The 11647-nt window shown below is 39.2% G+C and overlaps 2 protein-coding genes across 7 annotated transcripts in view; one reads left to right on the forward strand and one right to left on the reverse strand.

The window, feature by feature from the left end:
- Positions 1 to 4804, forward strand: part of LOC112161595 (leucine-rich glioma-inactivated protein 1) — a 23500-nt gene extending 18696 nt beyond the window's left edge. Inside the window, exons 4-9 of the mRNA XM_024296840.2 lie at positions 935 to 1006; positions 1095 to 1166; positions 1556 to 1627; positions 1947 to 2116; positions 2991 to 3158; positions 3225 to 4804. Coding sequence (XP_024152608.1) covers positions 935 to 1006; positions 1095 to 1166; positions 1556 to 1627; positions 1947 to 2116; positions 2991 to 3158; positions 3225 to 4042 — 1372 coding nt within the window. The 3' untranslated portion in view covers positions 4043 to 4804. The remainder of the gene's footprint in view (positions 1 to 934; positions 1007 to 1094; positions 1167 to 1555; positions 1628 to 1946; positions 2117 to 2990; positions 3159 to 3224) is intronic.
- Positions 4805 to 4855: 51 nt separating this feature from the next.
- LOC112161594 (serine/threonine-protein kinase MARK1) overlaps positions 4856 to 11647 on the reverse strand; it is a 35706-nt gene continuing 28914 nt past the window's right edge. For 4 of the 6 annotated variants that reach the window (XM_024296836.2, XM_024296839.2, XM_024296834.2 and 1 more), the window contains exons 14-18: positions 10628 to 10719; positions 10408 to 10548; positions 8653 to 8904; positions 7883 to 7927; positions 4856 to 6418 (exon numbers count right to left, since the gene is read on the reverse strand). In XM_024296836.2, coding sequence (XP_024152604.1) covers positions 6070 to 6418; positions 7883 to 7927; positions 8653 to 8904; positions 10408 to 10548; positions 10628 to 10719 — 879 coding nt within the window. In that variant the 3' untranslated portion in view covers positions 4856 to 6069. The remainder of the gene's footprint in view (positions 6419 to 7882; positions 7928 to 8652; positions 8905 to 10407; positions 10549 to 10627; positions 10720 to 11647) is intronic. The other 2 variants (XM_024296835.2, XM_024296838.2) reach the window with 1 other exon arrangement.

The raw sequence follows: 11647 nt of genomic DNA on the forward strand, positions 1-11647 counted from the left end.
GGCATTTAGCTAATATTTTAGCTGGCAATCAGCTTCAGCGTTTTCAGCTATTAGCTTCAGGCTTTTCGTCTACTAGCTTCAGCATTTTTAGCTATCAATTTCATCATCTTCAACTATCTGCATTAGCATCCTCAGCGACCAAATTCAGCTTTCAGCATTCACACCAGCATTGGAATACCAATCTAATTCTAGCTACCTTGGCACAGCACTTGATTCAGCCAGTCCTACTATGGGGTGCAGGTAAACTATCAGAGGGGTCAGGTTTGGACATGCTGAGAGTTTGAGTGTTATGTCCTTCTAAGCCCCTAAAATACATTGACAATAGGGGCATAACAAGTCATTTTAACAATTATTCGATTCATATTATAATTTGTGGTTAGTGAAATGACTCATAGTCATTGCAAATTCATTGATCCACTGATTCAATTCAGGGCATATTTAGCTAAAAATTCTGTCAATCAGAGATATATAGAAAATTGTGTTTTCAGTTAATCGATGCATAAATATATCTTCTACTTTGATCTATTTAATCAAAATGCTACTTTTAGAAGGTATTTGGTCAAGTTTTATGTTGAATGCTCCTCCTGACACTACCCAATGCATCTACCAGGCTTGGGACAGGCATATCATGGACACTAGTTTATGCCCTCTTGAGGATGCATTTATTCATCTATTTTTTTCTTGTCTATTTGTCTGTCTATCCTTACAGTTTATCTTTTATAGTATTTGATTTTAATTTTTTTTTTTTGTTTTTTGGTCATTTTTCCTTCTTTATTTCCAAATTTTGTCTTTAATTTGCATCAGTATTCATTAATTAGCCTCAGAACTCTCTTTTTTCAGGGAAATTATTTTATTTATCTGTATTGAATGAAGCTACCAACAAGTTAAATTGACTGAGAAGTGAAATATTTACTGGAGAATCTCCTTCTTGCAGCCTCTTCACAGCCAATAACCTGGAATCCATAAATGAGGATGCTTTCATCAGCCTTCCTCATCTAGAATATCTGTAAGTTGACTCAAAATATTTATGGAAACTTTTTTCTCAATGACAAGATTGTTGCTTTTCTTACGCATTAACTTAAAGTCTTTTTCAGATTCATAGAAAACAACCAAATCGACTCAATATCACCACATGCTTTCCGTGGACTTAAAACGTTGGTGCATCTGTAAGTAAAGTAAAAATACTTTGAAGGTTTTTGCACAATTCGGAGAGCCACACATGCATTTGCAGCTGGTTTAGTGATTAGAAAGCACTTTCTGCTTTGTTCGACGTACATGCACATAAAAGTACAATATGCATCCCCTCCCCTTTTATTTTGTGGCAGAGAAAGCCACAAAATGGGCGAGAAGGCAGCTCTATAAATAGCTCAATGTTTCTTCAAATTCACAGTAAGCAATGTTCTTGTTTCTGCTCTCCAGGGTAGCCGTGTGTGCACACACAGTTTCCCAGAAACATGTTAATGTGAAATCCAGAAAACCACACAGTAGAATTCAATTATCCAAAGAAAGAAGTCCGGCCGGGATCAATACTGAATCTGTTTCTCGTCTTCATCAGGAGTCTGGCCTACAACAATCTGGAGACTCTGCCCAGAGATTTGTTCAAGGGTTTGGACGCTTTGACGAAAGTGTGAGTGAGATTATGGCTTGACGGTGGACTCAGTCTTCTATAATGAGTTTTTTTGTGCAAGATTCTATAAATGAAGCTGCGTCTCATGTACTTAGCTTCAGCCAGTTTGATAAATGTGTAGGCAGTTGGTACTTTTAGCTCCATTAAAATTGCATGGAGCTGGGGAAGAGAAAGGCTGCTGGTAATCTGTTTCCTCACAGCACCTTCTCTGTGAAGTTGTCCAGGAAGCTCAATCAAAACCTGTTGAGTTTTGAGCAGAAGGGACTTTTTTATTTTTTTTTTTATTTTTTTGTGATTGAGATTCTTTTGCTTCCTCCAGAGACCTGCGGGGAAATCATTTCACATGCGACTGTAAGCTGAAATGGTTGGTGGAGTGGATTTTCAGCACCAATGCAACCGTGGACCAGGTTTACTGCAAAGGTCCCGCCTCCCACCTGGATAAGAGCATCAACGATCTGGAACCACAGTCCTTCGACTGCATCACTACAGGTGAGCTTCAAATTTCTGAGTTTGTTTAGGAAAAACGTGTTTATTTTAGGGACGGGAATCGATTAAAAAAAATTAACGTATTAATCGCAAACCAGAAAAAAATTAACTGCGATTAATCGCTATAAATTTTTTTTTTTGTCTCAGTATTTGCCGACCACTTATTATATGTGAATAATTACAATATCAAATCACACACAAAACTCTACATTTAGAAAATTTATTTTTAATTGCTGTTGTCAATCAGTTACAAAAAACAATCTGATTAATCGCACTTGTGTGATGTGATTAATCATGATTAATCACAAGTTTTACCAGGTAAAATTTATTTGTACATTATGGCTCTGGACCAGGGATCAAATAGTTTGCTTTTTGTGAAAAAGTTATTGAAACCACAAAAATAGCAAGAATAAAGTACTAAAAACTGATTGAATATTTATTTCTTTTGTAAGTGACTGTAGTATAAGCGGGATAACACCCGATGAAGTGTTTTAACGTGGAAACCTAAATATTTTATATGTTTTATATTGCATTTGTTTTTAACATCCTTAATAATGTGTTTTATATAGAATATATTTTAAAAATGGTTTAAATGATAAATATGTTTATGATGTTTAGGTATCATGTATAGTTTTGTAAAGGACTACAGATGGAAATTAGCTACCAAGCTACAATCTGGCGCAACGATTTTTCCTTTTTAAGCTCCATGTATTTGTACACTGTCCTGATAAATTAATAAACAAACAAACAAACAAACCGCCGAGTTAAAGTGAAGTACTGTTTCTTTAATAGATATTAACGTATTAATTTTTTATGATTAATCGTGTGCGTTAATGTTCACGCCCCTAGTTTACTTCTACTTTCATTTCTCCCACAGAGTTTGCTTCCCACCAGTCCCTGAAGTTTGAGTCCATCTCAGTGGAGGCCTTCTTCTTTGAGAATAACCAGTATGTGGTGTTCGCCCAGCCTTTCATCGGGAAGTGTAGCTTTCTGGAGTGGGATCACGTGGAAATGCTCTTCAGAACAAGATACGACGACATAGACAGTAAGGGACATCTTAAGGAACAACAGACCTGAGAAACCTCACCTAACTGCTCCACCTCTCCTCCAGGTACGTCCACCGTGATCTGCAAACCTCTGATCATCGACAACCAGCTCTTTATCATTGTGGCTCAGCTGTTTGGAGGCTCGCACATCTACAAGCGGGACTCCTCCGCCAACAAATTCATCAAGCTCCAAGGCATCGACATCCTCCGAATCCGTAAGCCGAACGACATCGAAACCTTCAGCATCGATGGAGAATCCTTCTTCGTCATAGCAGACAGCTCCAAAGCCGGTATCACCACCATCTACAAGTGGAACGGGAACGGCTTCTACTCCCATCAGTCCCTCCATCCTTGGTACCGCGACACTGACGTGGAGTACCTGGAGATTTCCTCCAAACCTCACCTGATCCTGTCCAGCAGCTCCCAGAGGCCCGTCATTTACCAGTGGAACAGAACCACCAAGTTGTTTGAAAGACGCACCGACATCCCGGAGATGGAGGACGTTTACGCCGTCAAGCACTTCCAGGTGGAGTCCGACCTCTTCATCTGCCTCACGCGTTTCATCGGAGACTCCAAGGTGATGCGCTGGGACGGGGCGCTCTTCCGGGAGGCGCAGACCATGCCCTCCCGGGGCTCCATGGTCTTTCAGCCGTTTGCCGTGGGGAGCTGGCAGTATGCCATTTTGGGCAACGACTACTCTTTCACTCAGGTGTACCGCTGGGATGCCAAGAAGGGCGAGTTTGTCCGCTTCCAGGAGCTGAACATCCAGGCACCGCGGGCCTTTTCTCCAGTTGCCATAGACAACCGTCAATTCCTGGTGGCCTCCAGCTTCAAAGGGAAAACTCAGATCTTTGAGCACCGGATCATCGATCTGAGCAATTGAGGAATTTCCGTCTTTTTCTCATAGTTTCCAGATTTCTTTGTGTCAGAAGAGAATTTAGGGGAAATGCAGAACTGAACAGGAGAAGCAGGCATCATTTGAGATCTTTTTACTTCATCATAATCTGTGCACGCTAAATTAGAGGATAAAACCTTTATTCAACCAAATATTTGTTGGATGCATCTCGAATTAGAATAGTTCTTCTAACGATAATGCATGAAAGCCCCCCCCACCACACACAAACACACCATCAAATTTAGCCAACAAGCTGTGTTCAGCCTTCCAGAGTTATCAGAAATATTTATACATTTTTAAAAGTTATATATTTATCTAGAGAAAGCTAAAAATTGTACTTTTTAAATCTGTTAACATGTTTACCTGAACTAATCTGCCAAAATGAAGTGTTTACAACTTTCTCTTTCCATTTGTAAGCTACGAGATTTGTAAATGAAGTTTTTGTAAGTATAAGAGGGACCACGGCAGCCAGAATCACGTTTGTTCCACGATTGATGCTCACAATTTGAGAAATAAATATAAGCCTACTTGTATATCCATGCATTTTTATCATTAATGGTTTGTATATTCTTTAAAGTAAAGTTTTTCATTAGTGGGATCTATTTTGAATAACTCTAAAAAGCACTACAGATGGACGAAAAAAAAAAAATGTTCAAAATCCTAATCTTTGACTAACATGTATGCATCACCTGTGTCATGATTAGGACTAATGTGTCATTTAGAGTCAATAAAGGTTCATATTTGATCCGAGTTCCCTGCTGTGTGGCATTGTTTCGTCGAGACAGAAAAGAATTCGAGAAATACAAACAAATAAAATCCTTTTAATTTTCTCCAACAAAGTGCACGCCTCAAATCTACAAAGCAGCACAGTACAATGCGATGGAATAAATACAATGAAATAAAAATGAGGAAAAAAAAAGAAGAAGAAGAGGAGATGCACAGGGATCTGCACTCGGGTAACAAGAGCGAGTCAGGCCTTTCCGAAAGGCTCTACAGTAGAATCTCAAACGTTTGACTTCCTCGTGGTGAAGATGAAGACGACCCGTCACTCCACAGTTAAAAAAAAAAAAAAACAACCTGCACTTTTGGAAATGAGGACCACCAAACTGACATGGAAGGGAACAACACTCCCTGCATACCCTGGAATACTTGTGCAACTGCAGCAGGGATCTGCCACTCAGCTGTTCCTACTGCAGAGAGAAAATAAAGTGAACATATTCTCAGTTACAACTCAAGTCTACGCGGTGCAACTTAGTGTTTTTTTTTCCATAGGCTGAAAAAAAAAATACACAGAACATAAAAAGGCAAGGGAACAAATCCCCCTCATTCACAAAATAATTTAGTGCTCTTTAAATAAAATTCAAAACACTATTTTCATATGGTGGCTCTTGAAAAAAAAAAACTTACAGATGGAAAGAATTATCCTCTAAGAGGCAAGAATTAGGAAAGAACTTAATCCCATGAAAAAAAGACAGTATTAACAGTAAAATTCTGTACAGAACTTAAAGTCAATGTACATACAGTACCTGCAGATGTTAGCATACAGTACAATTCTCTTTTTACATACGATGGGCAGCTCCAGCCTGATTTATATACTATCTTATCACAGGTGGAAAAAGCGAATATTTTAGCTTGCAGTAAAATTTGATGGTTATTGGGCCAAAAGTTAGAAAAGAAAAGTGGAAACTTTATTGCAGGATGGTCTTCTTCAGTTGCATACTGCATGTATTACATCACCTCTCACTTGGAACATGGAAAAAAAGGAGGAGTCGGCCAGAGAGGCAGGCAAAAACAAGGGCAAAGCTGTTTTTTTTGCCGTCAGTCTATCACAGAGGTTAGAGGTTACGATATCTCTCGGATTAACTACCTGAACAGTACATTCGTGGCCAGTATTGCACTTTACCAGCCAAGTCCCCCCCGATTCAGCCAGGCGAGGACCCCCAGTGCTGACTTTAAATCAGCACTAATCCAGTGATGAGAAGAGACTGTAACCAGACTGGGACCTCCATCTGCCGTCACAGTTTAAGCTCGTTGGCAATTTTGCAGGCGATGTTCTTAAAGGCGATGGACGTGCCCGATATCCTCTTGAAGCGCACGCCGTTGAGGGAGAGGCGGGGCAGCTTGCACACCTCCATCTCCCACTGCACCAGATTGTCCTGGCGGGCGTCGCCGTGGACGCAGAAAAGCAGGAAGCGCTCGCGCTGCTCGTAGTCGCAGCTGTTGGCGTCCAGAACCTTCCGGATCTCTCGCATCATGTCGGCGGGCTCCATGGAAGAGGTGGTCTTCATGCTCCAGGTGAAGCGCAGCGAGCGGGGCTTGGCATCTCGGCCCGCGTCTTCTTTAGAGTCGCTGGACGCGCTTCTACTGGGGAGGTAGAAATAATGATAAAAATTGATGCTCAGTCCATCAAAAAGTTCAAGGGCTGGTTTTATAAACTCGATTAATCGATTAAATATAAATATAAATTAATTTAGCACATAAAGCTAAAGCTTGATGCTAACGTTTAATGGAATTTCCCATAGAATGGCTAATGCTAACGCTCCATCAACCTAAAGATACATTGCTGACTAAATAAACATCTTTATTAACCCATAGGCAGGAATTTTCCAAACTTTTTTGAGAACATATTTTTTAAAGTAACCATTTGTGCTCTAAAACAGGAGACCCCTAACTTTTTCTTGTGAGGGCCACATAACTGTTTTCTTCTCTGATGTGGGGGCGGGGTTAATTGTAGGCTAACAGAAAAAGCTTAACAATCACAGGCTAAACTTAAACACTAACGGTTTTCCCAGAAAGCCACACACAGCCAAATTTTAAATAATTCATTTCTGTATTAAACATAGAACAAAAGTCTCAAAACATTTTAAAAACTAATTATATAGCTGTACCTGCAATAATGCTAGTGTGAACGCTAAAGTTGCTAGTGCTAACAGCTGAAGATGCTAAAACTGATAGCTAAAAATGCTGAAGCTAACAGCTGAAAACTCTGAAGTTGATAGCGGAAATGGCTGAAGGTAACAGCTAAAAATGCCTAAGCTGATAGCTAGCTAAAGTATTAGCAAAAAAACGCCAAATTATCCTTAAAAAACCGAAAAAAAATCAAATTTAGCCAAAACAGCTAGCATACAGCTAAAATATTAGCTAAACTTCAAATTAGCCTAAAAATGAAAAAATCCTAAGTTAGCCAAAACAGCTAGTATGTGGCTGGAATATTAGCTAAACCCCAAAATAGCCAAGAAATTTCAGTAACTGCCAAAACAGTTGAAAAGCTAGCATAAAAAGAGCTAAATATTTTTATAGCTGAATGACCTAAATAGCTGAAACGAGCTATGGACCTCAAAAAAAAAAAAAAAAAAAAAAAAAAAAAAAAAAAAAAAAAAAGTACGAAAGAAAAATAACAATAATAAAGAAATAAAATTTGGGGACCCCGGTCTAAAACAGAGTTGTTAGCTCATACTTCTTCTTCTGGAATAAGGTGTATCGCGATAATGCGATCGCCACCTAGTGGCCAAACTGAAACGCCGTCCAGAAGAGGCAGAACAATGTTTGAAATGTTAATGATCTGAACATTTTTCTAAGAAATTCTCCTTTGTAACACTGTATGCTATTAACAATCTCATTATTATTTGACAAATATATTTTACTGTATGTGTCAGAGTAATATACATATATTCAAAATACATAGTAGATTATTCATATATTTCTAAACATATGTGTAAATGATGTGACCTTAAAATTGAATTGAGAGGATCAAAAGAATTGAAAAAAATCAGAATCTAATTGATTCTGAAAATTATTGGTACCAGCCTTAATAAATTCGGTTCTCACCTCGGAGTTTCTGTCCTGGCGCTGGCCTCTCCCTCACTAGGCACCCTGAAATTAAAAACCACCAGACTTCTCATTTTCGTGCTCTAAAGTGAACCCACCGTCACCCCCAAACTTCACTGGACACACAGGGGAGTTTCAGGCATCATGCCAGGAAAGAATCCACACTCCCGGGTATCAGGGCTCATCACCTCTTCCAGCTCACATTACCCATCATCCCATCTGGTGCACCCAACCTTTCCTTAATCCCCAGTGCTGTGCATAAAGTGCTTGGACAACTGGATTGGCTTTCTGGAGCTCTGATGAAGATGAGGGAGAGTAAGGAGAGGACATGTAGGGCCTGAACGGTAGATTTCTCATGACTTAGTAGAGACAAAGCTGAGACTTTTAGTCGTGGACATAAAGGGAGGAGATACACGGCATAACAGGGGTGGCGAGGATGTGGATTGGTGGGCAGAGTAGAGGGTTATAACACACGGCCAGCATTACGGTACGGGGGGGGGTCAGCTCTTTAGAGTTTTTTTTTTTGGACGGAGGAACAAGTGCAGCAAGCATTGTGTTCTCCTACCTCCGGGTTGACCTGAAAGACATAGCTCTAGGTGGGGAGAAGAGGAGAGAAAGCTGTGAGCTTCTAGCAGATGGGGCAGCTTGAAGCTGAAACAAGGAGCTAAGTGGCTGAGGGGGGGTCAGTTATTCATGTTATATCTCAAAAACAAGTAAACCCACAGCTCGTGAGACTATCACCCTCCATGACAGCTGCTGCCTTCACTGACCTGCGGACAAACTTGGAGGTGATCTTGCTGATTATCCCCGTGGAAGTGCCCCTGCGTTGCTGCGCCAGAGCCCCCGTGTCGTGGGACAGCGTGGGCGACGCCGGGGGTCCGTTGTAAGTAGCACTGCGGCGATCTCTGAGCTGAGCTCCGTGAAAGGTGCTGCGGCTGGTGGTGCCCCGAGGGAAGCGGTTCTTCTCCGGGGTGGTGATGCTGTGTGCAGATGGAGAGGTGGAGGGACCGCGTGGAGAAGAGCTGCAACGGATCAAACAGATGATTACTCTCAGCCACATTAAGAGAAGTTAAATTCAAGGATTTTTAAAGACCCATTCCAATGAAAATGGTGTTTTTAACATGTTATTGTTATATATTCTCATGGCGGAGAACATATATGAAAAAAAATAATCTTAAAATTGGATTTCTAAGTATTTGGGGCTGTAAGCTAGCATGTAAAGGGATCGGTGACGGGAAGCGGGGATGGGGTTGCTCTTCATTGGCCTACCCACAACTCACTGAATTTGTGAATTTCTAATGCCGCTTTGCAGAAATTATGTCCTAAAAAATACTAATTTTTTGATTTTGGCTAATTAAAAGACCACTAGTAGGAACACTTTTAAAACAGATCAAAAGATGATTGAAGTGGGTCTTTGAGACCTTTTTAGGGATGCTTAAAATAAAATGTTAGACTGTGTGTACAAAGAAAACAAACAGCTGGAGTCTGCTGTTTCTTTATTTGCATGTTTTGATGGTCATATTCTCCATTGTACCAAATTAAAATGTATTTTTTACAGAAGGATTTCCACTTCCAGCTTTAATCATCATGAGAAATCCCAATTTTCAAGCCATTTCTCCACAAATTTGCACTTTCCCATTTTCCCACCCAGATGAGGATGAGTGAGCTGAGGTCAAAAGATGAAATCAGACACAATTATTATGCCCGAATTCTGATTCTTGCTCCACCATGCTCACTACTTTTTTTTTTTTTTTAAACGACGTCTATTTGTGACTCCACTGTGTTCTGACATTGAAAACGTTGATGGTTTATTTAAAAATTGTATTTAAACACATTTTTTTATTGCAAAAATTGTTCAGACGCAATGCATTGTGGTCTACATTTGCCAATGTAGTGAGCATCAATGCAAACTGGTTTTTTTTTGCAGACTTCTGGGAAATTTCTAGGGCACTAGATTTTGGAATTGTAGATTCGGACAGTCCTAAATAGTGCTCTGGCAAATTCTGACACCATTCTCAGTATTTTTTTTCTTTTTTTAAACATCAAATAAATCTTATCAATAAAAGCATTTTACAACGTCTATTTGTGACTCCACTGTGTTCTGATGATGATGGTTCATGTAAAAATTACATTTAAACATATTTTTTTCACAAAAGTTGTTCAAATGCATTATGGTCTATATTTGTCAATGTAGTGAGCATCGATGCACACTGTTTTTTTGCAAAGACTTCTGGGAAATTTTTTAGGGCACTCAATTTTGTAATTGTAGATTCGGACAGCACTACGAAATGGCGAACATGTTTAGAATTTGGGCACAGCCAGTACTTTTTGTTTAGTGACAGGAAGTCACATCACAAAGATGAGAAAAAAATGTAAGACTCATCTAATTTAAGACAATTTAATGGGCTTATTTTAGTAAAATTAAATTTAAGACCTTTTATGTCTTTTTAACGGACCTGCAGCCACTCTATAAACAAATACACAAACTTTCATAAAGTAAAATAAAGGCAGGAGCTGCTGCTGACCTGGCTTTCAGCTCCGTGTTGTCCTCAATAGGGGGCAGTGTGCTCTTTGAAGGATGCCCCGACGAGGACATGGACTTGGTGTGACGTGGTCGTGTGGAGCTCATTGCAGTCGACGGGGTGCTCCCTGAAACCTCCGTCAAACTGAGGACAAACCGGCTTCATTAAACCAGCAGCAGCAGAGCAACATTCAGCACCGTGAGGACTGCGGCGCATCGCTCACCTGCTGTCTTTGCCGTTGGGAATCGCCGAGTATCGGTCCGTGGAGGATCGCTCACACACGTACGTGTTCCTGCGAGTCATTGAACCGTTGGTCTGTTCGACAGAAGACAAACCGAAAACATCGATCATTACAGTACGAACGGTTTTTATGTCAAGGGCACAACAGAGGGGAAATATTAGAACCAAAGACAATCCTAGAAAAGGAAATTAACTTGGTTTAAGATTTCAATAAAGTGTTTGACTTTCATCAATGTGGAACAGTTAATCTCACATTTACGAGAACAAGTTATTTCATTTACAAATCTAATAATGGAACTTCCATGTTATCTACAAATAATTCTGCATTCAAGTTTCTTTAATATTTCTGAAATTTTAAACCAATTTTAAACCAATTTTAAACCAATTTTAGATTTATGAATGAAAATAAATTAAAAAAATAAACTAAAATAATATTTTTCCAACAATCATTTATTTAATTCACACTTAAAGTCTTCTGGTTTTTTAAATGGTCTGGCACTACTTTATTTTTTCAAACTCCTGCATACTTGTGTTGAGCCCTAAAATCTGAAGATCAGATGTTCTTAGTGGTTCCAAAAACTCCGTTTGTAACCAGGGTGCCTTTTCAGGTGTGGCTCATAAACTTTAAAAGTCTCTCTCTGTGAGGTCCGGATGGCTTTAAATCGCTTTAAAAACTCGTCTTTTTACTCAAGAGACTACGGTGGCTCGGAAGTTCAAATCACACCAACAAATTACTCAATGCAAAAATATAATAAAGATTGAGACAATTAAAAAATGCAAAACAAATACAACATGAAATTTAGAAATAAAAAAATAAAAAATCTAGAAACCAAAAACACAATTCAATAAAATGACAAAATAAAAATGAAAAGTTTTGGAAAACAAAAGTAATTTCAGGAAAAACAAGAAAAGTTACGATAAGAAAAAAACAAAGGTATTGTTTGTTTGTTGACAGAATGAGAACATTAAAGGAGTTAAAACAAAACATGGCAATCATAAAATT

Source organism: Oryzias melastigma, linkage group LG15, assembly GCF_002922805.2.
Source record: "Oryzias melastigma strain HK-1 linkage group LG15, ASM292280v2, whole genome shotgun sequence".
NCBI classification, from domain to species: domain Eukaryota; kingdom Metazoa; phylum Chordata; class Actinopteri; order Beloniformes; family Adrianichthyidae; genus Oryzias; species Oryzias melastigma.